General features: G+C 48.9%; 1 protein-coding gene across 2 annotated transcripts; it reads left to right on the plus strand.

Annotated features, from left to right (window-relative positions):
- Positions 1 to 27,068, plus strand: VSIG10 (V-set and immunoglobulin domain containing 10). 2 transcript variants are annotated; one of them, XM_008142761.3, is made up of 9 exons: positions 1 to 73; positions 4,449 to 4,730; positions 10,081 to 10,383; positions 12,747 to 13,007; positions 19,647 to 19,940; positions 22,317 to 22,427; positions 22,724 to 22,739; positions 24,238 to 24,470; positions 25,228 to 27,068. In XM_008142761.3, exons 1-9 carry the CDS (start codon positions 1 to 3, stop codon positions 25,281 to 25,283), a joined length of 1,629 nt encoding a protein of 542 aa, XP_008140983.2. In that variant the 3' UTR covers positions 25,284 to 27,068. The 2 variants fall into 2 exon arrangements, with proteins under 2 accessions (XP_008140983.2, XP_054568425.1); XM_054712450.1 differs by lacking the exon at positions 12,747 to 13,007.
- Positions 27,069 to 27,385: the final 317 nt, after the last annotated feature.

The following is a 27,385-nucleotide window of genomic DNA, read 5'->3' on the forward strand; positions in this document are numbered from 1 at the left end:
ATGGCCGCACGGGCACCCGAGCCCCAGGTCCTCCTCTGCCTCGGGGCGCTGTTGGCCCGCTGGGTCGCCGCAGGTAAGGGCCGCGATCCGGAGGGAAAAGTTGGGTTTTGCCAGGCAACGGTGGGGGGGAGGCAAAGCCCGAGACCGAATTCCCCCCGACTCCGCGGGCTCCGGTGGTGGCCGCGGCCGCTCCCCGCCCGGGGGGGTCCGGAGTTTCCTGCTCGCAGCTCCGGTCTCTGCAGCGAGGGCTGTGCCCGGGCGCCCCAGGGAGGGCAGGTCTCCACGCTCCGGGGTGCGCAGCGCGCGGCGGCCGGGGCCTGAGCAGAGGCGGCGGGGAACGTGGGGAAACGGGACGTGGGAACTCTGACGCTTTCCTGGGAAAACGGAGACGCACGTGGAGGGAGAAAGTGTTGTTGTTTTTAAGCGTCGGATGTAAATTCGCATTCTGGTTTTACCTGCCGAGCAGGTGCTCAAAGTCGAGGTTTTATTTTCCGCTCGTCCCTCGCTCTGCCTCAGGTTGAACTTGCCTTACACCTGTAACCTGCGGTTTTCCCTGCACACCCCTGCAGGCAGGCTTCTGTGGACTCGCGCATTTAAAGCCGTGCTTCCTTACTTCACTTAGTTTTTGTTGTTGTTTTGAAATAATTTCAGGCTTACAAACAACTCCCTCTACACTCGGCGTGACCTCTTACACTTGACATGATTGACAAAAGGTCTTAAATGCTTTATGTATGCCCTACCTTGTAGCAATAAAGAGCAGGGGGCTGCCTACAAAAATAAGCAGAATATAAAAAGATGGAAAATCTATTTTAAAATTTAATTCACCAGCGAATGCATGTCTGTGGTATGCAGAGCAGTGAGTGAGAGGTCTTGGGTGGAGGGGCAGGAGAAGGATCAGGTGGTGGTGGAGTTTGCCAGAATCCTTGTTGGGGTGCTATTTTCTGCGTTGCCCAGTCCAGCACACCCAGCTCATCTCTTGTAGGTTCCTGTAGGAATTGCTCCCTGAGCTTCCTAGCAGCAAGTGCCAAAAGTTCCTATTAGGCTCGCACAAGTTTTTATTTTGTTTTGTGTTTAGCGATTATTTAGAAACAGTCCAATCTCCCATAACCTAGGTTCCAGTTTATCTGGAAAATATTCTGAAGCTCTGGCTGCGCCCAGCCTGCTTTCCTGCGGGAACTGAGCCGGGGTCACCCCTTTCCCTGGGGCTGAGGACCCCAGCTTTGTTTCTCTTTCCTTGTGGTAGCACTCACCCCGGCCCTCTTTTGACTTAGTGGTCACCGTGCTGCCTCTCCCCAGCTATTTGCAGGTTTACTTCCTGGTGAACTCCGGGGCCTGGGGACCTCAGAGCCCGGTTTGAATCACCCTCCTGGAACCAGCCAGCTTTCGGGTGGGCTGCGGCTCACCTGGCAGGACCGCCTCCTCTGCGGCCATGCCCAGCTATTTTGATGCCCCGACCAAGTTCACCTCTGTGTACGGGGCTGAGGGCTTCCCCAGTTGTTTTATTTTTGTTGTTTGTTTTCCAAATTGAGAGTTTTCTTGGGGGGAAAAAATTGTCTTTTTTCTGTCCCTTAACTCCAGACAATGCTCATGCCTCCACTGTTGCCGCAGATTGTAAATCCTGGGCCATTCTTGGGGGGAAAGTTGCTAGAAAAAAAAAAAGTTTGGGTGCAACCCCAACTCTGTCCACGATACTATGAGGACATCGCTGGAAACGGCCGTGTCTGTTGCGTTCCCCTCTGTTCCGTTGGGAGACACCCGGGCCCTCTGGCCCATCCACCCAGGTGGATGACTTCTAACAACGCAAACTGACCCTGTCATATTGTCCCGCCCTGTCTGGTTGGAGACCGGAGTACGTCCCTCTGACCTGGAGTCGTGAACACCTGAATGCTCCCAGCTCTCCCGGTGACTCACAGGGACCTTCAGTAAATTACTTCACGCTTTCTGAACCTCAGTTTTCTCAATGTAAAATGAAGGGTTATAGGACAAGCAGGCATGGAACTAGGGGCTCCCCCCCCCCCGCCCAACTATCCTTTCTGTGTCTGTTTCACAGACATCACTAATCGATGACTGTACTCTCTGCCCTGAGCCAGGACTCAGCCTGCCTCAACTTGAACCCAGCCCACAGGCTGCCACAGCTAACAGATCTCCAAGGTCAGCTGCAGCTTCATGGGTTTAAAAGGATGGAGTGAGCAAAGCCAGGAGGGGAGGTGGAAGTGCCTTGAGATGGTTTCTTCTGTGATGGTGCCACCCTGTTCCTTGGAGGAGGAGACCATTGTTAGCTCCGGTTCCGAGACTAACCTTTCACCAGGGCTTTTCCAAGCTCCTTTATCCCTTTGCCAGGAGCCAGGAAAGAGGCAGGTCTGTAGGTCTCATGAACACATGTTGCATCTGTAATCCTACAGCTCATTTCTCCTCGGTGGGAATTGTCACTGAGAACTGGGTTCCCAGGCCTAATTGTTTAAAAACAATTCTCCCTTGCTTTTTTTTTTTTTTTAATATATTTTATTAAGTCTTTACAGAGAGGAAGGGAGAGGGATAGAGAGTTAGAAACATCGATCAGCTGCCTCCTGCACACCCCCTACTGGGAATGTGCCCACAACCAAGGTACATGCCCTTGACCGGAATCTGAACCTGGGACCCTTGAGTCTGCAGGCCGACGCTCTATCCACTGAGCCAAACTGGTCAGGGCCTCCCTTGCTTTTTAAAGTGTTGTTTTTTCCCAGATGCATTTCTTGCCATTTTGGAATCTCTAGCATTAGATGGCATTCTTTGCCTTCCAGCAAGTGGCTTAGATTTTTTTTTATTTTTCATCTTGTCCTGACTTTTGGGCATGGTGTGGTCAAAATGGGGAGAGAATCAGAAATCCTGTGGTTCTGGGCTGGCTTCACATCATTCAAATGGAGCCCCATTTAACCAGACAAAAGATTGGGGTACAGATAACTGTTACTCTTTATTTTATAAAGGAGAAGGATTCCAGAGGCAGCTGGCAGGTGTTTGTTTGTTTTTTCTTAATAATAACTCTACTGAGATATAATTCGCATACCATAAAATTCACCATTTTAAAGTGTACAATTTATAGTTTTTAATATAGTCACAATACTGTGCAACCATCAGCACTAATTAATTCCAGGACATTTTCATCACCCCAAAAATAAGCCCTAGCCCTAGCTGGTTTGGCTCCGTGGACAGAGCATCAGCCTGTGGACTGAAGGGTCCTGGGTTCAATTCCAGTCAAGGGCACATGCCTGGGTTGTGGGCTCAATCCTCAGTAGGGGGCTACAAGAGGCAGCCGATTGATGGTTCTCTCTCATCATTGGTGTTTCTGCTTCTCTCTCCCTCCCCCTTCCTCTCCAAAATCAATAAAAATTTAAAAAAATCATTTAAAAAAACCACAACCTATACTCATTAGCAGTCATTCCCAACCCTCCCACTACTCCCATTTCCTCCAGACCCAGACATCTGCTAATTATTTTCTATTCCATAGAGTTGCCTATATTGGACATTTCAGATAAATGGAACCACATAAGTATGTGGTATTTTATATATATATATATATATATATATATATATATATATATATATATATTTTATTGCTTTCAGAGAGGGAGAGAGAGAGAGAAGCATCAATGGTGAGAGAGAATCATTGATCGGCTGCCTCCTGCACGCCCCACACTGAGGATCGAACCTGGAACCCAGACATGTGCCCTTGACTGCAATTGAACCCAGGATCCTTCTACTACCCTTCTAATTGAACCCAGGACCCGTCTGCAGGCCGACGCTCTATCTACTGAGCCAAACTGGCTAGGGCAGGCTGTGGTCTTATGACTGCCTCCTTTCATTTAAAATAATGCTTTCAAGATTCATCCATGATGTAGCATGTTCTTCATTCCTTTTTATGGCCAAATAATATTCCCATTGTGTGGATATACCACACTGTATTTATTCATTCACCAGTTGATGAGCATTTGGTTTTGCCTTTTGGCTATTATGAATAATGCTGCTGTGAGCATGCACATACAAGTTTTTGTGTAGACATATGTTTTCATTTCTGTTAGGTATACACCTCACAGTGGAATCGCTGAGTCACACGGTAACTTTAATCTTGTGTGAAAATGCCAAACTGTCTTCCTAGTAGCTGCAAGTATTTAAAAATCCTACCAACAATGTATGAGTTCCCATTTGTCCACATCTTGGCCAACACTTATTATTGTCTTTGATTTTAGCCATTTTAGTGGATGTGAAGTGGCAGGTATCTTATTGTGCTTTTGTTTGTGATTCATGTCAAATACTGGCCAACCGTCCCAACAGGGTGGGGGCTCTGTGTGTTATTGCATCTCAAAAACCTACAGCTGATTTTTTTTTAACTCCTAATGTGGAGGGACTGTGCAAAAAAGGAGGTTGTTCAGACACCAAGAAAGGCAGTAACAGCCTGACCTTTCCTTGTGCAGGACTGGAGGCTGTCGTCATCGGAGAGGTGCATGAGAACATGACTCTGCCCTGCGGCAACATCTCGGAAACGAGGGGCCTAGTGACCTGGTACCGGAATGACTCGGAGCCCATCTTCCTCCTGTCCTCCAATTCCAGCCGCCCGCCAGCCAAGCCACGCTTCTCCCTGGTGAATGCCAGCTCCCTGCACATCGAGGCACTGAGCCTGCAGGACGAGGGCAACTACACCTGCTGGGAGGCCCTGAACGTGACTCGGTGGTTCCAAGTGTGGCTGCAGGTGGCCAGTAAGTGGAGTGGGAGGGCCTGGGACCGGCGGGTGCAGTGCACAGAGCAGTAGACAGGAGGAGCGCTTTGGAGTCAATGGCCTGGGTTTCATTCTGGGCTCTGCCACCTGCATGCTGAGTGACCTCTTGCACCTGTATTTTCTCATCTGTAAAATGGGGATAAAAAGAATTCTTGCCGCATAGAATTGCGTGATGAATAGATACCAGTCGGCCTATATAACGTGCTATAAATGTTTCCTGGCATAATAGCTAGCTATTCCGTTGAGCTTGTTGTTAATATCATTTTATTATACAACAAAGTCAGAGAACAACATAATCGAGTTAGACTACCTGAGTTCCAATCCTTCGGCTGTCATTTATCATTTTTTATAAGGAGCTTAATATCCCTGAGCTTTGGTTTTTCTTATGTATTAGGTGGGGATACCAGGTATGTGCTCTTAGGTTGTGGTGCTTAGCACAGGGCTTAGCATGAGCTACTATTACTACTGTGCTTTCCAGAAGTAGTGTCCATATACATGCGTGATTTTTAGACCGTGTTGTTGGTAAAGTACAGCCTGTGGGCCTTACCCAGTCGGCTGCCTAGGTTTGTTTGGCCTGCAAACTACCCATACTATTTTACATTTTTATACAGTTGGAAAAAAATCAAAAGAAGAGTAATATCTGTGACATAGGAAAATTATATGAAATTCAAATCTCCGGGCCTATAAATGAGGTTTTATTGGCTCACAGCCGCACTTGTCCATTTACATATTATCTCATTGCCTTTGGCGCTGTGACAGCAGCGTTGACTGGCTGGGACACAGATTGTATGGCCTGCAAGGCCTCAAATATTTATTCTCTGCCCCTTTACCGAAGAAGTTTGCTGTGTAGTTTAGTAGGAATACCCATATGCTGCTCACCTTGCTGCTTCCTAAGTTTCCTTATCTGTAAAATACAGCATTTACTCCTTCCTTTATTCACCACATATTTGTTGAGAGCCTGATGCCAGGCACTGTTGTAGGCACTGGGCCAGGGGACAAGGTCCCCGCCCGCCCGGAGCCAGTGTTCTAGTCGGGGCCAGGTGCGCAAGGTGTAAATCTAGGTCCTGCTGGCTGTTGTCTTTGTTACCTTGGGGAAGTCATTGGACTCATCCAACCTTAACTTTATCGTCTGTGGAGCCTAAGCACAGACTCACTGCGCCTATTCATGAGATAACCCTGCCCAGAGCTAGACACACAGGATACATCTGGTCCACGTTGCTTTGATCCGCTGGTTAGGCAGGTGATGGGATTCCTGTGGGAAAAAGTGCATCTCAGGTTCCCAGCCACCAGTTGCTTGCTGTGGGTCGGGAACTCTGTGTGCCCAGATCTCATTTGTCCCATCTTTTCCCTGACATGGTTGATAACTGAGTCGCTTAAGGAGAAACATTTGGAAACATTCTCACACGGCCTTGCATGCTCGGGAGAAAATATTCGGGATGTGACCAGTTGCTATCGGGGAGTGACTTGGAGTGTGTGACTGCAGAAGCACAAAGCCAGCTGTGTGAGGGCGGCAGCATCTCCCTCCTCCCACTTGGATCTTTGCTCACTGATCGGTGGGTGTTGGGCGAGTCTGCCTTCTAGGAGTCAGGGTTTCCGTACGCCTGGGCTGAGGCAGCCTGTCCGGAATGGGCACCATGATGTGACTCTTGTTATTCGTCTCAGGACAAAAAGTCCCTGCTCTAATGCCGGTTAACGTAATGGTGCTGTTGAGGAGTCTTGCCGTTAGGATCGGGACTGCCTCTCCTGAGAGCACAGAAATCCCAGGGTCCAGAGCAGTTCAGGCTGCCATGGCAGTTTATGTCACTGACTCATCCATCCCCTCCTGCCTCCAAATTGGGGTGGGTGTAAGGTTAGAACAGCGGTGCATCTACCTGCAGACAGGCTGGAGGAGGGGGGACGGTGGCACAGACCTCAACACATTCCGGTAGACTTTGTGCTTCTCTCAAGATATCATCTCTCATGCCTTGGGGAGCGGGTGATCCCGCTAGAGATTAGCCCATGAAAGGCCGCAGTCAGGGTGCACAGAGCCAGCCAACCAGTGTACAGGGAGCGTCGGAGCCGGTGGCACAAGAGCCCCGGTGGATTTAGGTGGGGTTTGGAGGATGGAGGTGCTCTGTTCTACCCGGTGATGTGGCTGTCACTCCAGACTTACAGGAGACAGAGTCTCAGGAAAGTCCCGTGCTTCCCTCGCTAATTGGGCCATCCCATTGGCACTCAGTCTCTATTGGCGGTGGTGGCACTGGGCCTCATCACAACCTGAGGTCCCAGGGAGAGGACTGCTGGGCACACTGAAGACAGATCCTTGACCCCCATCGGAAGACAGGTGATCCTTGCCCAGAGATGGATTCATCTGAGTCTTGCCAAGCTCATCAGAAGCAGCGACGGGTGCTGTTAACGGGCTGCAGACCTCTGGGTTCCCACTCTTTGGACAGAATCAACAGTCACTGGGGAGACCGGGAGGCAATGGGGTGGTTGTGTTTGCGTTTTTGGTCAGTCTCTAAAAGTGACATGAAAACAGTTTCTGTAAGTTTTCCCAGAATCTTATCCTGCAGGAGAACTATCAATATGCCCACCGGCTAGCAGACTACCCAGTGGATTCTTAGATCGTTTTCAGATAAAAAAGCCGGTAACGAGTAAATGTCTGAAGGCCACTTTTCCTATTGGCGAGGAACCCACACGCAGAGATGGAATCTCCCTCTATGTGGGCGCCCGAGATGCAGATTAACCATTTGAGACCCTTGACTGGCCAACCTGTAGTTACGGGGGAAGGAAAGAAGTGAGCTCTATGTCAAGAATGAGAGCAGAGAAGAGGAAGGTAGCAGCAGTGGTAGATTGTTCTAGAACAGGAGTCAAACTTTTTCTGTAGAGATCCAGATGGTAAATATTTCAGGTGTTACGGGCCAATGGGTAAAATTGAGGATATTATATACGTAAGTACTTATATAGAAAGAAAGAAAACCAACTTTTACATCATATTATTGACAAAATTCAAATTGTAGTGATAATTGAGTGCTTTTTTTGGTGGTGTAGGCCTATTAATGAGAAGAACAGAATTCTTTCTGGAGGAGATAATATTTCACTTAATTGGGTTTCAAAGTTAGTGTTCTCCCTCATCAAATCAATTGCGGATATCCATCTGTAAAAACCATTCTTAGCTTGTGGGCCAGATAAAGACAGATAGTGGGCCATCTGCTGCCAATGCGTGGTCTAGAATCCGTCTGCAGGTGTACTGTTGCCGATACCATCAGATAAACACCTATAGACTGCTGACCTCAGGTCAAACAGCAGGCTACGGGGTAGCTCATTGGATCCTTCGAAAACCCAGTGGTAGAAGTTATTCCTGTTCTTTTCATCTCATAAAAAAAGGACAAGAAAGTGAGAATGAGGAGGGCGGGCACTTTCCTAAGGTAGTCCATTTATAAGCTGCTGTAGGATTTACATCCAGACCTGTCTGAGTTCAGAGTACAAGCTCATAACTGCTAGACGAAGGCATCCATCCCACAAAGAGTCAAGACCTGAAACTGACATTGACCAAGGCCTGGATAAGATGCCCAGCCAACTGCTCCACGCTTGCCAGGGCCTCTCATTTAACTTTTTGTTTGAACTCTTCCATTTGCGTCCTTCTCGTCTATTCCCCGTTTTCCAACTCCATTTCTTGCCGAGAATTGTGCTGGTCCAAAGCTCCTCCCACCCCGTTTCTGGGAGTCCACGTTGTCCATGCCCGGCTACGGTGGCCCGTGAGACCACAATTTGAAAGACCTGGCTGGCCAATCGAACTCACTGCCTTTTCTGGCCCAGGCTTGGCTGCCAGGGCCTCGGAGGCACTCTGCGCTGAATTGGGTGTCTGCCAGCTGTGGGCACTCCCTCGGACCTGCTGGTCCACATACCTAACCACCTAGCCAGCCACAGTGAATGGGACAGTGCAGCACCTCCCAAACCACAGGATAATCCCCCCCAGGCCCTCTGTGGGAGGTGACATGATTCTAACAGATCGCCGGCACTCTTAGGAACCAGCCCCAACTTGACAAGCATGTGGTCAAGGGTATTGTCCTCAGAAATCCACAATTTCTAGAGTTTATACCATGGCTTCAGATAGAAATGAAATAGATGCTGTACTGTGAGGGGCTCTGGAGAAGCCTTTTCCTCCCCCCAATAATTTTTCCCACTGGCCTATTTCTGCTCAAAATTTTCTGTAGTCATAGTTTCATTCCTTGGGCCTAGCATTGCCCTTCCTGGATTCTTCTTCAGAGGAAACCCCAAAATGACTTTAGTATAAGGAGGTATATTCTTTTCATCAAAGGCGACGTGGCCTCTTAGGTGCGCTGTGTACCAACAGTGGGAGGGCATTTCTGGGGACAAGAAAGTTCAGAGATGTGAGGGGAATGAAGATAAGACCTAGCATTTATCAAGTGCTTCCCACAATCAGGCATTGTCCTGAGTGCTGAACTAGACTAACTCATGTAATCGTCACCACCAGCCCACGAAGCGGGTTCTGGTGTCACCCCCATTTCACAGGTGAGGCAGCGGAGGCTGAGAGAGGTTGAGTAGTTTGCCCTTGCCTTTGAGTGTGGAGTTGTGCTGTGGGGTTCTCTCTAGGAGAATTCACAGGACTCAGCATGTAACATGGTCATGACAAAGGTACACAAAGCAAGATCAGCAGAGGGGGAAGGTACCTGCGGTGCCTTTTATTGGGGTTGAGTCCAGGGAAGACCCGGAGCAGGCTTCCTGGAGTCCTTGCCCTAGGACGCGCTTATTTCCTTGAGCAACAAGTGTGGCAACGCGTGTGAAACGCTGTCTACCGGGAGCCATTAGAGACTCTACACCCTGAGTTTTTATTGGGGGCCGGTCACTCTGGCCTCCTCTCGCATGTACCCAAACTCTAGACTCTCCGTAGGAAAGCTGAGGTTCGTTATAAACCACGCTGTCTGTACCGGCAGTTTAGGCACAGTAAGCCCCACTCTTACCAGTTCTGGGAATGGTGGGAACCCCCTGACATCCAAGTCCCCAGTCACCCCGCAGGCTGGCCTTTTGGGAAACAGACTCAGGCCTGCTGTGTTAACTCTTTAGTGCACAGATGCCTTTTCCACTCACCAGTGTTCTTAAAAAGGAGCGATTTGCATTCTCTTTCTTCTGTAAATCAGACACAATCACTGGGGGTTAAGTGAGAGGATGCGTCAGGGCACTTAGCGTGGCCTTTGTCATGAAGGAAGTATTTGATAGATATTGTTATCCTTACTGGCTGCTTCCTGATCATTTCTGAGACCAGTGAGAGCCGGTAAGGGGCTCCAATGAACTTTTCAGCCGTCCCCCACCCCCTCTGTCATTCCCAGGCGGCCCCTACCAGGTCGAAGTCAACATCTCCACCACCGGCGTGCTCCCCAATGGCACCCTCTACACCACCCGGGGCTCCCGGGTGGACTTCAGCTGCGCCAGCAGCTCCCGGCCTCCGCCCATGATTGAGTGGTGGTTCCAGGCCCCCGATTCCAAGGCCGAGCCCTTTGGGAACAACCTGACGGCCAGCTGCTTCACGCTGCTCCTGATGTCGCAAAACCTCCAGGGGAACTACACCTGCCTGGCCAAGAACCTGCTCAGTGGGAGACAGAGGAGCGTGACCAGCGAGCTCCTGGTCTACGGTGCGTAAGAGGCATCCCCTCCCCCTCCCTCGCCCGAACCGCACGTGTGTGCCTCTCCCTTTTGTCTACAAAGGCTCGCCCGCTGCGTGTGTCCTAACATGCTTCTGCGGCTCCCTCGGCACTCGTGTACACACCCGGGGCTGCGGGTCCGGGAGGGAGCCACCTCTCCTAGACTAAGTAAGGCACAGAGCCCCTGGGAGCCACAGAGGGAAGCTCCTGCCTCGCTCATTGCTGTCTTCTTTCTTTTTAACTGAGATGGAAGGACGTACAATAGCATTAACCACTAGAAAATGTATAACTGGCACTTAGCACATTGACAGTGTTGTGCAACCATCACCCCTGTGTGGTTCCAACACGTTTTCATCACTGCAAATGGAAATCCCGTGTCCCTCAACAGCCACCCCGTCCCCTCCCCCGAACCCCTCTCACTCCCGTCCCATGGATCTGCGTCCTGTGTCTATGCGTTTGCCCACTCGGGACTTTTCCCATAAATGGAATCACACAACGTGTTCCCTGTTGTGACCAGTTTCACTGAGCATCTCATTCACAAGGTTCGCCTAGGTCAGTGGTCGGCAAACTGCGGCTCGCAAGCCACGTGCGGATCTGTGGCCCCTTGAGTTTTTAGCAAAGGCCGGCTTAGGAGTACCCTAATGAAGTGAATAACAATGTACCTACCTATATAGTTTAAGTTTAAAAAATTTGGCTCTCAAAAGAAATTTCAATCATTGTACTGTTGACATTTGGCTCTGTGGACTAATGGGTTTGCCGACCACTGGCCTAGGTTGTAGCATGAGTCAGTATTTCATTCCTTCTTATGGACCGAATGCTCCTCCACTGCGTGGATGGACCACGATGTGTGGATTCGTTTACCAGTCCTCCTGCATCGTCTTCCCGAACCCTGGGCCCTCCAGCACTGTTAGGGACCAGCAGTTCATGAGCCTTTATTTTGGGGGTGAAGACATGATCACCACATGCACTACGGATAGAAACCACTGCAGGGAGGCTCCGTGCACTCATACTCCGCCAATGAGGGCGAGCACGAGAACAGACAGTGGGTGGGCAGGGTAATGACACACGACTAATCCGTGCGTGATTCAGAGCCTTCGAACGCCTCTGTTTTCTCTACCCTAAGTGACATTTGTTGCATATCAAGTCATACATGCTTGATGTAGGAAACACAGATGAGTATAAAGAAGAAAATAATCTCTTGTACTCTAGCCATCATTTTGGCATATGTCCAATCATTTTTCTTGTGGATGCTACATATATACCCATTAGTATAAGATCCAGAGTTATTCCTATTTATGTGTATTATGTAAAATACTAGAGGCCCGGTGCACGAAATTCGTGCACAGGGGAGGGGGGTGTCTCTCAGCCCACCCTGCACCCTCTCCAATCTGGGACAATCCAGGACTGCTGGCTCCCAACTGCTCACCTGCCTGCCTTCCTGATTGCCCCTAACCACTTCTGCCTGCCAGCCTGATCACCCCCTAATCACTCCCATGCCAGCCTGATTGATGTCTAACTGCTCCCCTGCCAGCCTGTTTGCCCCCAACTTCCCTCCTCTGCTGGCCTGGTCACCCCTAACTGCCCTCCCCTGCAGGCTTGATCGCCCCCAACTGCCCTCCCTTGCAGGCCTGATCCCTCCCAACTGCCCTCCCCTGCTGGCCATCTTGTGGTGGCCATGTTGTGTCCACATGGGGGCAGGGTCTTTGACCACATGGGGGCAGGCATCTTGTGTGTTGGAGTGATGGTCAATCTGCATATTACTCTTTTATTAGATAAGATATGGTCATACGCATACATAATATAATATGCATATATAGTACATGTGAATTGATATAGAGTTATTAGCACGTGGATTACATTGGATTTATAGGTCTGTAACTTGTTAAAATGTTGTGTTTTTAGTAATACGTGCGCATGGTAAACAGGAAGTCTATGTCGGGGGTGGGAGTAAGTCCCACCTGTACCCCCTCTAGGGACCAAAACTGTCTACTAGAACTTTCTGTGATAATGGAAATGTTCTGTACTGTGTAGTCTAATAACCACCTACCACGTGTAGTTACTGAGCACGTGAAATGGGGGTAGTGTGATGGAGGGACTAAATTGGTCATTTTGTTTTGTTAATTTAAACGAAGATAGCCACACGCAGTTAGTGAGAAATACAAAGAGAAATCAGGCCAGGCCCTCGGAGGTGGAACACCCGGCAGAGGAAGCCTGACTGTCGTCAGGCCTTCATTCGTGCCAGGCGCTAAGTCAGGGTACACGGCCTGTCTCTGCTCCCCTGGCTCTGTGAGGACCCCGCCCGGGCCGATCTCGGCATCGGGGAGTAAGCCCATGCTCCCTCTGGTGTTTTGCAGCTCCCCCTTTGTCAGACCTTGAGTGCTGGGCAGAGATGTCACCAAGATTGTTCCTGCTGCAGCTCACCTGTCGCTGGGACGGGGGATACCCAGACCCTAACTTCCTGTGGACAGAAGAGCCAGGAGGTGTGGTTGTGGGGACGTCGAAGTTGGGAGTGGAGATGCTGAACCGGTCCCAGCTGTCAGATGGCAAGAAGTTCAAGTGTGTTGGGAGCCACATAGCAGGGCCGGAGTCGGGAGCCAGCTGTGTGGTACAGATCCGTGAGTCCGGCTTGCCTTGTCCTGGGGTAGGGATCTACCCGCCTTCCTCTGGGAGAACCATTTGGAAGAAGGTCTAGGGAAGAAATCTAAGGATGTCAGAATGAACCGAATTCCTTCCCTTTCTTCATTTCTTTTGCTTTGGGTTTCTTTCCTTTCAACCTTTGAAGCTTAACCAAGCTTCTTGGTCCTAGTCTGAGCTGTTTTTCACTTGACAAATATTAATTAAGCACCCTGTAGACGAGGCGGTTTCTAGGTGCTGGAGATGGGCCAGTGAACAAGACAAACAAGCGTTTTTATTAGCTATCTCCTGTACGTAGCACATTACCCCCAAACTTAATGGCTTAAAACAACAAATCACTTATCATCTCAGGATTTCGGTGGGTCAGGAATTCCAAGAGGGCACAGTGGGGATGGTTTGTCTTGGTTTCACCATGCCTGGGTCTCAGCTGCAAGACTCGCTGGGAGGGCTGAAATCATCTGAAGGCTCCACTTCTGAGGCGCTCACTCTCACACCTGGCAAGTCGCTTCCTCTCCAGGTGGGACTCTCCCCAGGGCTACTTGGGTGTCCTCACAACATGGCGGCTGGCTTCCCCCAGAGTGAGTGATACAAGAGGAAGTAAGCTAGGTAGATGGTATCCTTTATATGACCAAGCCTCCAAAGTCACATGGCTTCCCTTGCACCACGTTCTGTCCATTGAAGTGAGTCACTCAGTCTGGCTTCACTTTCAAGGAGAGTGGGGAAAATTAGGCACTATTTTTTTTTAGGCAACACTTTTTGAAGGGAGAAGTGTCAAAGAATTTCTGGACACATTACTATTTCTCTTTTACAGAGCTTAAAATCTGGGTGGAGTGGAGGTGGAAAGAAGACAGAAAATACAATAAATAAGATGGGTTCAGATGGTGAGAATAATTATGAGAATAAAATGGTGTTTGTAAGAGAGTCTCTTTTAGGGAAGGTGGCAGGGAGGTCTCCTTGGGGCAGTAATACAGGGTTGAGCAAAAGTAGGTTTACAGTTGTGAGTATGGAAACACAGAGTTTATTCTTTTTTTTTTAAATTTCTTTATTGATTAAGGTATCACATATTTGTCCTCGTCCCCCCATTCCCATCCCACACCCCTCCCCACACATGCCCCCACCCCCCCGGAGTTTATTCTTGTATTACTGTTTATTAATTACTAGAGGCCTGGTGCACGAATTCATGTATGGGTGGGGTCCCTCGGGCTGGCCGGTGATCGGGGCCGGCCCAGGGCGGGGAAGGGGAGGGAAGGGACCACAGGAGGTTGGCTGGCGGAGTACACTGACCACCAGTGGGGGCAGCTCCTGCATTGAGTGTTCGGTCAAACGGTCGTAATGGTCGCTTAGGCTTTTATATATATATATATAGATTGTATTATTTTCCATATGAATAACTGTAGACCTACTTTTACCCCACCCTGTACAGTTTTTGAGCTGAGACTTCAAGGACGAGAAGGAGTTGACCGGGTGAAGTTGACTGTGGGTTGAATATTTGTGGCAGAGAGGACAGCAGATGCAAAGGTCTTGAGGTGGAAACACACTTGGCATTTGAGGAACTTAGAGAAGATCAGTGTAGCCAGAGCATTGTGCTTGAGGTACCAATGAGCCTAGGTGGGTGTGGTGGGTTGAATTGTGTCCCCCCAAAAAAGTTGTGTTCAAGTCCTAACCTAGGTACCTATGGAATAGGGTCTTTGCAGATGTTGTTATGGTAAGATGAGGTCATAGGTCATACTGGATGAGGGTGGGCCCTATTCCAATGGCTGGCATCCTTATAAGAAGAGGGAAATTTGGACATGGACACAGGGAGACCGCCAGTTGATGATGGAGGCAGAGATTAATGATGCATCTACAAGCCAAGGAATGCCAATGACTGCTGGCAGCCACTAGAAACTAAGGAAGAGGCATGGGATGGTGCCTCCTTCAGAGCCTTTAGAAGGCACCAAGCCTGCTGATCCCTTGATTTTGAACTTTTGACTTTCTGAACAGTAGAGACTGCCTGTTGCTTTAAGCCACCCAGTGGCTTTATTATAACAGCTCAGGAAACTAATACCACGGGTGTGCAAGGCCCGAGCGTGTTGGGTTTTATTGGCCGTGGTGAGATTTTCCTCATGGTTTATCAGGATCATCTTCAGAGGTGCCGGGCTGAGAAGTGAGTCTGGCCGTGCCAGGAGGTGCTTGTGTTCCTGGTCACGGGCCATTCCAATGGCACGAAGCAGACATGCCCCGGGGTCCCTCTGTGTCAGACACTGTGCCCGGCCTGGGGCAACAGGCGGACCAAGGTTTACTTCCTGTGCTAGAACAGGGATTAGCAAGCTATGCCCCACGGGCCAAATCGGCCCAAGTGGCTTTTTGCAAACTTTAAAAATAAATGCGATATAATTTACATAACATAAACTTTACTATTTTAAAATGTATTAATTCAGTGGTTTTTAAAAAATAGTTGATTGATATTTAGAGAGAGGAAGGGAGAGGGAGAGAGAAACATCAGTGTGAGAGCGAAACAGTGATTGGCTGCTTTCTGCATGCCCTTTACCCAGGGATCCAGCCTGCAACCTGGACATGTGCCCCGACCAGAAATCAAACAGGCAGCCTTTCCATGTCTAACCAGCTGATCCAGTGTTTGCTTGTTCGTTTCGTATGTTCACAATGCTGTCACCACCACCTAATTCCAGGAAATTCCCATCCCCCAGAAAGAAGCCCTGCATCCAGGGCAGTCCCTCTCTAGAGAGACTGTGAGAGTACGCACTCCCCAGAGTTCCTCCTGGCAGTAAGTGCTACCCCTCGTTTTTTAGGCTTTTCCTGTTTGCTCATTAAGACATGGCTTTATGACAGCTGGTACTATTGTTTGCTTATCATTGTATTATTTTCCATATGAGCAACTAGAGACCTGCGCTTGCCCCGCCCTGTCAGTGCCCAGGATTAGGCAGTGTCTCTGGAGAAGGGAGCTGACAGGAAGGTTTCCTAACCCCAGGAGCCCAGGAAGCAGGCACAGAACCTGGAACCTTCTGGACTCCGACATTGTCCAGTTTTCCCCTGTTCCCTCCTGGGCTCTCGAGCCCCCACCGCTTCTCAAGCCTTGATGCACACAAGTCACCTGGGGACCTGGGGACGATGCACCTTCGGACTCTCTGGGTTTGAGGGGGGCCCGAGACTCTGCATTTCTACTCAGTTCCCAGCAAGTGCTGCTGCTGGTCCACAGACCCCACTTCCAGTAGCAAGGCCCTTGGGGGAGAGGGGGGTGTCTGGGTCACCATTCACTTGGGGGGACAAGTAAGTCGTTGAGAGGTAATGTCAATGTCCACCTTAGGCATGCAGAACAGCGTAGCCCCCAAAATCATGAAAAGTAGTACTTTTGGGGAGTCCTGCTGCTCATATCTCTCTTTAAACAGCATGTAGGTCCCTAAACTGAAAAACAAACAAACAAAAAACCCAACTCAGTCCATGCTGAGCTGCAGCACTGGCCAGCCCAGTATGTCAAGGACCCGGTATGCGGTCCACCTCTTGCAGATCTCTGAGGCCCTCGCACCACCCACCCCACCACCCCTGACCCCACCCTTGCACACAGCATCCTCTTAAGTGAAACTCGTTGAATTCATAGATGGATGGGTGACTCAGCTTTTTGAGGGATGACTGCTGTGTTTGTCAAAAGTGTATTTATGTACATGATCTTTGGGAGTTTGGCGGGACTAGCCAATTATTTGTTTTGCTTTTAATAAAGGACGGGGGGGCCATTTCTCAAACTTTGGTTGGGGGCCTGCAAAATGCAAACATACTGAGGCTTGACACTGCTCCTGGCTTCATGACCCCAAAGGAAATGCGGGTTAACCACAGACAGGGGAAGGTGTGATTTAGCAACGTGGGGTGGGGGACCTGACCATTGATCCAAGAACAGGTGCAACATGTGAGTGTCCTGAGCAAACCTAGGTTTGTGGGATTCTCTTTTGTTGACCTGACCTACAGAGAGAGGCCTGGTCTGTATTCCCCCCCTACCCCCCCGCCTCCTTCCCCCACCCTTCTACCCAGGATGCCAGCAATGAAACCCTAGATTCTCTCTGGGAACAACTGCCAAGGGGAAGTGTGCCATTTCACCCTCCCAGGCGGGAACCCAGTGTGCCCTCTGTATCTCCCAGCTGCCAAAAATATGGTCTTAATAACCCCGAGATGAATTTGGTGTGCATTTTGGGAAAAGGTTTCTTGTGCAGAGAAAGCAAATGGATCACTACGGTCCACCTTACAGAGCCTCATGTCCTGCTCAGTCAGACCCCAAGGCCACAGGGACACCCTATGCATTTTTAGAACAGAACCGTGGTAGGCAGAGTAAAGGTCCCCCAGCGATGGCCATTTCCTAGTCTGTAGAACCTATATTAGGTTACCTCCCGTGGCAAAAGGGACTTCGCAGATGTGATTAAGGATTTGAGATGGGGCGGTTGTCCTAGATTTCTGGATGGGCCCAATGTCATCGCGAGAACCCTTACAGAAGGGAGGCTGGAGGGTCACCCTCAGTAGTAGGTGATGTGACAACAGATGCAAAAGGTTGGAGTGAAGGGGCCACAAGCCCAGGAATGCAGGTGGCTCAGGAAACTGGGAAAACAAGGAAATGGATTCTCCCCTGGAGCCTCCAGAAGGAACCAGCTCTGCCAATACTTTGCTTTTAGCCCAATAATGTCATTTTGGACTTCCGACCTCCAGAACTATAAAAGCGTGCATTTCTTTGTTTTAAGCCACCGAGTTTGCTGCGGTTGGTTACAGCAGCAATAGGAAACTAATACAGCTGCCTATTGTCTCCTTGAACACCCTTGTCAGGCTGTATGCCCTTTTTTAAAAATATATGGTCAATGTGGTTGTTACACATAGAAGCCAACAGCACAGAAGTAAGGAATGTGGTCTACGAAAGCCTGACTGTCTGGGTTCCGTCTTACATAGGGGAACCAATCCATCCTGGTTTGCCCAAGACTTCCCCTGTTTTCGCATTGAAAGCCCCATGGCCCAGGTCCCCTCAGTCTTTGGCAAACCAGGACAGGGCGTCACCCTACATCTTAGCTGCACCCCTTACTTAGTTGTGTGACTTTGAGCAAGTTACTTAACTTTCTCCGTGCCTTCGTCTCCCCATCTGCAAAATGGAACTAATGGCAGGGTTGTTATGAGAACTAATTGGATTAATATGTAGAACAGTGCCTCGCCCATTGTCAGTGCTCAGTAAATGTTAGTGTTTATTATTATACTAGCGGCCTGGTGCACGGATTCGTGCACATTGAAAGGAAATTAATTAGAAGAAATATTTTAATATCCCTACTCGCCCTTTCTCTATAATAGAAGTGTCAGAGATGAAAGAAAATTAGTAAAATGTATATGAAAAGAATATATAAGTTGATTAATAAATGAACAATAACAACAGGATATAACAACAATAAAGACATGATATAAAAACAACAAAAACATGATATAAAAACATTGATAAAAACAATGACTGATAAATTGATTAAACTCATTCTAATATCCCCCTGTATACCACATTAAGAGTAAAAACACTTTCAGAGTGCTTGACTAATTTCCCTTGTGATGAAATACTTACAACTTTAACATCACATGCTCTTTGAACTCGAGAGAAAGCAATATATAACTGACCATGTCCGAAAACGGGTTCAGGTAGGAATGTTCCTACTCTGTCTATAGTTTGTCCTTGTGACTTATTAATAGTCATTGCAAATGCTGGCATCACGGGAAACTGTCTTTGAATTAACGTAAATGGGAGGCCAGTGTCAGATGGGGACAAATCAATTCTTGGAATCAGAATAACCTCTCCTCCCGCAGATCCTGTTAATACTTCAGCTTTGATTATGTTAGGTCGCAATCTTTTGATAATAAATCTAGTACCATTACAAAGACCCCATTTACTATTAAGATTTCTCAGTAGCATAATGATTGCACCCACTTTCAATTTTAATTTATGACATAGCATTCCCGAAGGAGTAATACTATTAAGAAATTCAATGGGAGCTTTATATGTATCGCGCATGCGCAAGTCAATGTTTGTTTTTAAAGTAGAGGCCTGATGCACAAAATTCGTGCAAGGGGCTCAGCCCTCGCAGCCACAGCGGCCGCCCTCGGCCCTCACAGCCCCAGCTTTGTCTGGAAGGTCATTCGGCTGTCCGATCTAATTAGCATATTATGCTTTTATTATTATAGATTGCCAGTGCGCGTCATATGTACCAACAGGTTGGTCAGTCGGACGGACGGGTGGTCAGTCACTTAGCCTTTTACATATATAGATAAGACCAGGTGTGGTACAGAAATTCCTGAAGTTGCTTCATTAGAAAGGAGATAATATTCTTGAAAATCTCAGGACACCACTTGAATCTTCTTTTTTTTTTTTAAAATATTTTTATTGATTTCAGAGAGAAAGAGATAGAAACATCAATGATGAGAGAGAATCACTGATTGGCTGCCTCCTACACAACCCCTACTGGGGATGGAGCCCACAACCTGGGCATATATCCTTGACTGGAATCAAACCTGGGACCCTTCAGTCTGCAGGCCAACGCTCTATCCACTGAGCCACACCGGCCAGGGCCGCTTGAATCTTCTTAAGCATTTGTCTTTCTTTATCTCCTTCTGATCGCCAGGGAGCCCCTCCCTTCTCTCGGAGCCCATGAAGACTTGCTTCGTGGGGGGCAATGTGACCCTCACCTGCCTGGTGTCCGGAGCCTACCCCTCTGCCAAGATCCTGTGGCTGCGGAACCTCACCCAGCCTGAGGTGGTCGTCCAGCCCAGCAGCCACTATGTCATCTCCCAGAAGGGCCAGAGCTCCACCCTGACCATCCAGAACTGCTCCCAGGACCTGGACGAGGGCTACTACGTCTGCCGGGCGGAGAACCCCGTGGGGGTGAGGGAAGTGGCCACCTGGCTGAGCGTGAAAGGTGAGTGAGAGGAGAGGCGCCAAATGCGGAAGTTTGAGAGCGGCAGCGTGGCGCGCCCCTGCGGGTGGGTCTCTGCCGCCTGGGAGGAGGCAGATCTGCTTGCTTGTGGCTTGACAAGATGGACGGGAAAAATGAGTGTCCAGTCCTAGATCTCTAATATTTGCATAGTGATAAGAGTGCTTAATATCTGTTATATACCCAAGGATATCTACCGATCTGTACTATATATAAATCTATATATAGTGAAAAAATATATATAAATATATATATTGTGAAAATATATATAAATATGAAATGTCTAAAAATAAAAACTATAATGTAAGTTGTGAAGCATAATAGCAAAATGAACACCATCACACCCAAGAAACTGCATCCCACTTAAGATGTCGGACAGGCCTGCACTGCTGAAGTTACCGGTAGGCATTGTGCCAGGTTTAGTAACAACATCAAAACTAATAAAATGGGATACACACTTAAATTTGCATTTCAGAGAAACAGAATAATTTTAAGTGGTGTAAGTATGTCCCAAATGTTGCACAGGGCATACTTATTCTAAAGCATTATTTGTTGTTTATCGCAATCCAGATTTAACTGGTATCCTGTATTTTATCTTTTTTTTTTTTAAACATATATTTTTATTGATTTCATAGAGGAAAGAAGAGGGAGAGAGAGATAGAAACATCAATGATGAGAAAGAATCATTGATTGGCTGCCTCCTGCACGCCCCCTACTGGGGATCAAGCCCACAACCCACGCATGTGCCCGTGACTGGAATCGAACCTGGGACCCTTCAGTCCATAGGCCAACGCTCTATCCACTGAGCCAAACCAGCCAGGGCCTGCATTTTATCTTGCAACCACACCTGTAGGCCTTGTTTTAGTCTGATCCTGGCCTCCTAAAATAAAAGTAACCACTATTCTGAATTTCATGTCTGACTTAAGAAAAAAATTTGTTATGTATGTACACACTACTAAATAGTATTGCTGTTTATTTTTGGTTTTGAGTTTTAAAAAATGCTGGTTACCATATAAATATAGTCTTTTGTGACTTCTTTTTTTCACTCCCCATTTTGTTCCTTGGATTTATTCATGCCAATGTGTCTCTTCATCGCTGTATAACTTTCCATTGTGTCATTATTACACAACTACTTACTGATTTTCCTGTTGATGGATGTTTGTGTTGTTTCTGATTTTTTTGTTTTTTTGTTTTGTTTTGATGAACAAACAGTGTTGCTATGAAAATATTTTACCCAACTCCTGTGTGTATATATACACCAGGTCCCCCTGGCAAATATTTCTCTAGGATATGTATAAGGAGTAGAAATGAAGGGTAACAGGTTATGTGCATTTTCTATCTTTTGGGGGTAACCAAATTACCTTACAAAGTGATTAGATCAGTTTCCATTTGTAAGAGTATTTTATGAGCGGCATTGTTCCACATTTTCACCAGGCGCTTTCTGATTTTTGTCCATCAGGTAGGTATAACATGGAACCTCACTGTGGTTCTAATTTGAATTTCTCTGATTACTCAGAAGGTCGAGCATTATTTCATGTTTATTTGCTGCTTGTATTTCTTCTATGAAATTCATACATATTTGTATCTCTTGATATATCTTACCCTTTCTTATAGATATGGCATTCTTTAGAAATTCTGCATGCCCATTCCTTGTTAGTTTTATGTTAGAGGTGTCTTCTTTCAGTTCCTTGTTGGTCCTTCTCACTTCCTTTATGGTATCCTCTGATTAGCAAACATTCTTACCTTAATGTAGATGATTTCATGAATTTATTTTTGTATCATTAGCAATTTTTATCTTAAAAATCCTTAACTGTCCAACCATCACAATGATAGTAAATGTTTTATTGTTTTGCCTTCCACAATTAAATCTTTAATCCATCTAGGGTTGCTTTTTGTGAATGGTGTGAGGTCAGGATCAAGTTTTTCTTCCCCTAACCCCTAATTTATGCCAGCACCCATTTCTCAAATAGTTCCTCTATTTACTCACTAATCTATCATATATCAGGTTTCCTTTTATGCGTGGGCCTGTGAAGTTTCCTTTTATGCGTGGGCCTGCGATTGGATTCTCTATTCTGTTCTCACTCTTAATGACTGTGGCCTTCGAGACAGGCTTGATGTGTGGTAGACACGTAGAGATGTTAACTTTCCCATGTTCCTGTATATCACATGCTTCGCTTGGTTCCCACACACGGTCTGAGGTGGGGAGATGAGATATCGATCCTGCTTTAGAGAGGTCATATGCCTTGCCCAACATCATGAAACCAAGATAAGACGAGGACCCAGACGGAGGAGGGGAGGCATGCCTGTGCTGGCTGCAGGCGTGCCGGGGGGAAGAGTCAACAGTGTGATCTGTCTGTGCAGAGCCCTTGAACATCGTGGGGATCGTGGGAACCATCGTGAGCCTCCTCCTGCTGGGCCTGGCCATTGTCTCGGGGCTCCTGCTCTATTACAGCCCCGTGTTCTGCTGGAAATGTAAGCTCTTCCCGGGTCCTGTTGCTTCTCTTTTGGGCTTTTTGAAAGGGTGTGGCTGGGGGGGGGGGGGGGGAGGACGGAGGCCTCGGTTAGGCGCCCACCGGAAGTCCCACCCCATAGGCTTCTTCATTGGGCCCAGATGTTCAATCGGCACCATCCCAGACACCCTGTGTCCCCTCTCCCGTTGGGCCGGCCTTCCGTCGTCCTTCCTTTGGTCGATGTGAGATTGACTGAGAACGTGTGGGAGGCTGAAGCGCTGTTATTGGATATTAATTGTTTCTCCTTTCTCCCTTTAGTAGGAAACACTATCAGGTGAGTGTTCCCGAGGCCCCTGTCAAACACCCGTTTCCATGATCTGCCCTCATTGCTGTTGTGTTTCCTTTCATAAGAACCAGAACAGCCACTCCCCCAGCCAGCACGGGGCTGGGGGCTGCCCTCGGCATTATTTATAAACTCTTCGGGGTGCAGGCGCATCTCCATTTTCCAGACAGGGACACAGAGGGTCCGGGAAGGAATTTCTGCAGCCTCACCCCGGAAGGAAATGGCAGTGCTGGCGTTCAGACCTGGTCTGACTGTTCCAAAGTCTGTGCTCCTTTTACAGCGCTGGACCTCAGGGTGGGGCAGGCAGGTTGCTGCGCTGTCGTTGAGGCAGAAAGTCAGTGTGTACCTATGGAGCCCGGTTATTCATGCATTTACCTCGCCTGCTCTTCTAAAGGGAGCGGAAAGGATGAATAAGCCCCGGCCCTGCTGCGTGTTGGGGAAAACTAGTCTGAGCGCGCCCTGGAGCCCCTCCCGAGAGGGCACCTCAGGAGGGACAGAGCACCCAAAGGGAACGTGTGCTTCGTTCCCAGAGGAGGTTTTGAGCGGGAGCAAAGGACTGTTTGTTTCTCTTACCCCTCAATAGCCAGGATGTGATTGTTCTCAGCCCACCATTCACAGAGAGGAGATATTATTGTTTTGGGACCTTTTTTTTTTTTCTTTCCGTGGGACAATGTTACCTTTGCTGCCTGTGTTTGAGGACCCTTCTCCCAGGGAGTCTGTCCTTGCCCGGGTTTCCTTCTCACAGGACGTAGCAGTGAGGCTCAGTGGGAAAGGCTTTGGAACCAGCCCACCTAGGTTCAGATCGAAACTCTGCCATTGCCACGCCCTGTGCTCGGGGCAAACCCCGACCTTCCCTGAGCCGTGTGGCCTCTGTGTCCCCGAGGGGGCCTGTGAGGATTAAATGAGGGATGTGATGCTCCCAGGACTGTCCCTGGCCTGTGGCACGTGCTCTTCTTTCCTAAAGAAACGTCCAGTCTGACTGGGGAGGCAAAACCAGCAGTAATCCAAGAGCGAGTACACGCTCCACCGCGGGGCACAGACTCCAAATGCAATCGTAGTTCAGGACCGGACTTCAGGGGGCAGGGGAGGAGACATTTATCGGGGCCCTAAATAATGAGGAGGCGGAGGAGACGTTTCAGTGAGTGGAGCAGAAATAAGGGCACCTCGGGAAAGGAACAGCTTTTGAGTGCGTGCTGTGAGGGGAGTAAAATGTTAGGGGCCTGGGACAAGGAGGTCACCGTCCCCAGGAGCAGGGGAGGAATGACAAAACTCGCCCAGAACGAGGTAAGGTTATCTGTACCCACCTGTGGCTGTGTCTCTTGGAGAGGTTACAGTCCCACTGTCACCTCCTGACATAACCGAGTTAAATGCCAGACGAATTTCCCACGTGACCCAGGGGGCTGCCAAGAACGCAGGGTTTCCTAGTCAGCGAGGGCTGACGTTGCAAAACAGGGCGTCTCCTGACCCTTTCTCTCCCTGTGGCAATTAGGGGACAAGACATGGGTGACGTCATGGTTCTGGTAGATGAGGAAGAAGAGGCGGAGGAGGAAGAAAATGCTGCAGAAGAGGAGGAGGAGGAGGAAGAAGAAGAGGAGGAGGAGGAAGCCAATGAGAGGGAGGCGTTCCCAAAAGAAATGCACAAGCATGGCCACATCCACAGGGTGACCGCCCTGGTGAACGGCAACATCGACTGGATGGCCAATGGGCTCCCGCCTCTGCAGGGTGAGCTGTTCTCCTCGCAGCATTCCTGCCACGCTGTGGAGGGGGGGGGGGGGGGAAGGAAACCTCTGCTCGGGTTTTGAAGGCTGGTGAAGACGGTTAACGTTTAAGCTGAGCATCCATTATCAGCTACCAGTGCAACCATTAAACGGATCAGCGTTTACCAGCGGCCTGCTCTGGGAAAGGCACGGCATCGGTGCGGTCGGAGAGTAGAAAAGGAAGGCCAGTACTCCCTGCAGGCAGGGAGCTTGGTGAGACCAGTTCGAGCGGACAGGTTAAAACGTGGGGACAAGGAGAACAGAGGCAAGACTTAACCAACGCTCTGAGGGAGCCGTGGGCGCTGCCGCAGGAGGAATTGGGTTCATTGCCCGATGAATGACCTGCTTACCAATCAGGACCTCAGGAGACAGACAAGAGCTTCGGGGGTTCCTTGGTCAGGAGGGGCTTAATGGAAGAAGTGGGCTCTGAGGCAAGTCTCTCAGGATAGTCCGTTTGAATAAGCTGGAAGGAGAGAGGGCGTCCCGGCGAGGGGGGTCCGTGAGCCACGGGTATGGAGGGTGGACAGTGTCAAACACGTCTAGAGGATGTTGAGCGGGAAGAACAGGTGAAAAGGGAACACACAGCCCCCTCACCTGCTCCTGCAGGACATCCGGTTCTGAGGCTCACAGGAAAGGACCGGAAATCGAGATTTTTGAAGGCTGATGGGAGCAGGGTCACCTCTGTTGAGATCATTCCGAACCTGGTCTCCTTTTCCCTCCAGATGAGAGCAGTGAGCAGCAGAGTGACCTGGTCCATGAAGAAGACAGGCCGGTGTGAGCAAGAGAGCTGTCCTCCTATCGGCCTGAAGAGCTGGGGAGCCTCATGCAAGATGAGCTTTTCCTTTTGCTTTGACTTGCACCCCTGCCTGAGGGTTTAAACCGGGGCTCTCAGCGCGTACACACACACACACACACACACACACACACACACACACACATCTCTCCGTCCATTTTTTAAAAAGCTGGTTTGATTTGCTGTAACTTTTCTTAATGATGCTGAAAAACGTTGGGGACAGGGGCAATGTGTGTGGGAAAGCTGCCTTCGGCATCGGAGGTGCCCTTTTCGCTGTGACTCCTGGCTTTATCCGGGTCGACTGATGCTGATTTGGGGGAGCAGGCGTGGGAGGAGGCCCTTGGCCGCAATGCCCTTGCCACTAGTGAAGTCTGTAACCAGCTTACCTCAGCACACAGGGCATGGTGAGGGGGGAGAGGGACACTTCCTGGGTCACACTGCCCAGGTGAGCCAAGGAGCCAGGTAAATGTCAGCTCACCGGAAGAGGTGAGGCGGCGTCAGCTACTGATGCTGGTCAGAGGGAGGCAGTGCGGGTCAGGCTTTTGGAGTTGGGAACACCCAGGACTGAGTCTGGGCTACTTGTTTCATGGGCTTGGGCAGGTTGCTTTACCTCTCCCCTGGGCCTCAGTGTCCTCATCTGTAAAATGGGTGCAATCACACCTATCGTACAGGGGTATGGTGAGGACTCTGGGATGTGAACGTGCCTAAGAGGTGCTCAAGAGATGTTCGTTATCCTCTCCTTTGCCTTCCCTGGTGGAAGAAAACCATGTCAGCTGTCGGGTGCGAGCTCCTGCCTGGACCCGCCATTCTTCTTTGTGGAATGGTTTCAGGCGAGGGCTTTATCAGAGCTCTCCTGACGATGTTTGCTTCCCTGGAAAGAGAATTATTTTCAAAAGAGGTAGGGGCCTTGTGGAGAAAGTGCCTTTCATTAGAACCTCACGTTTTGCAAAGCTTCATATTTAAACAAGAGCCTCTTACATGACGCTGTTAGCTTTCGGCCTTTCCCATTCTTCTTTTCCCCTGGGACTTTGCGAGAAGGCAGGAGAAGCGTTTTGTAAGGGAGTACCTGGTGGGAGGTGGTACTTGGGCAGACCAGCTCATCCGGCCGTGGATGGAGAGCTGGTTTCCATCTTCTCTTTAACGATGCTATGGAGATACACTGATCAACAATGCTGAGTTTCTAATGAAACTATCGTTGACGGATTTAAGCTGCCGATGCTTCCAGTAGAACCTGTCTAGTTTAGAGGTATCCCCCGCCTCCCCCGATTTCACTCAGATCTCTTTTAAAAATGTCCGGGGCCTTATAAAGGTGCAAAGAGTGTGTGCTAAGTATAAAAATCTGACTTGAATTTGCATTCTTGAATGTTGCACATTCTGCTCTGATGGGCAAGACCTAGAGCTGAAAGGAGAACTTCACTTCTCCAGGAATGGACTGGGCCTCGTAGTGAGACACTGGTGACCTGCAGGTATGCTTGGGGTTGGCCCATTGTCTTGAAGGGACTAAACGAAGCAAGTCCCTAGGAGGGAGTCCCGCCCAAGCTCAGAACACTGGGAGCTCAGGAGCTGGCTGCACATGTGTACCCCTCAGGACCGGCCGTGACCTCTGCAGTCTCATTGGGCTGGGTCTTTTGCTGCGTGGTACCTCGTGTATGTAACCACCCTAATCAGTCGAAGTTCGTGTCATTCACAGAACAGGACACCAGGCAGGTTGCTTCTACAGTTACTGAACACTGAGCTAGACTCTTTAGATGAATTCCATTTCTTTTTTTTTTTTTAATTCCATTTCTGAATCTAGGTGTCTACTATGCAGAGGCAACAATATTTTTTAAAAAGAAAAGAAACTGTAGGAAAAAATTCCCTAGCTGGGAACACGGGTGGTTTTTCAAGATCACTGAGATGTTTCCGCCATTTCCTCTTCTCTTGCACACGTACCTGAAGAGGTAGCAAAATCTTCGAGGCGGAGTTTTTCCACTAGCAAATGGGAGCTTCCAGAGCTTGGTGCCAAACACTATAAACCCTTGGCTAATGGAGCTGTGACTGCTCACTGACATCTGAGCCCTGTGTACACATTAATATGGCTGGGTCAG

This window comes from Eptesicus fuscus, chromosome 23 (genome assembly GCF_027574615.1).
Source record: "Eptesicus fuscus isolate TK198812 chromosome 23, DD_ASM_mEF_20220401, whole genome shotgun sequence".
In the NCBI taxonomy this organism is placed as follows: Eukaryota; Metazoa; Chordata; class Mammalia; order Chiroptera; family Vespertilionidae; genus Eptesicus; species Eptesicus fuscus.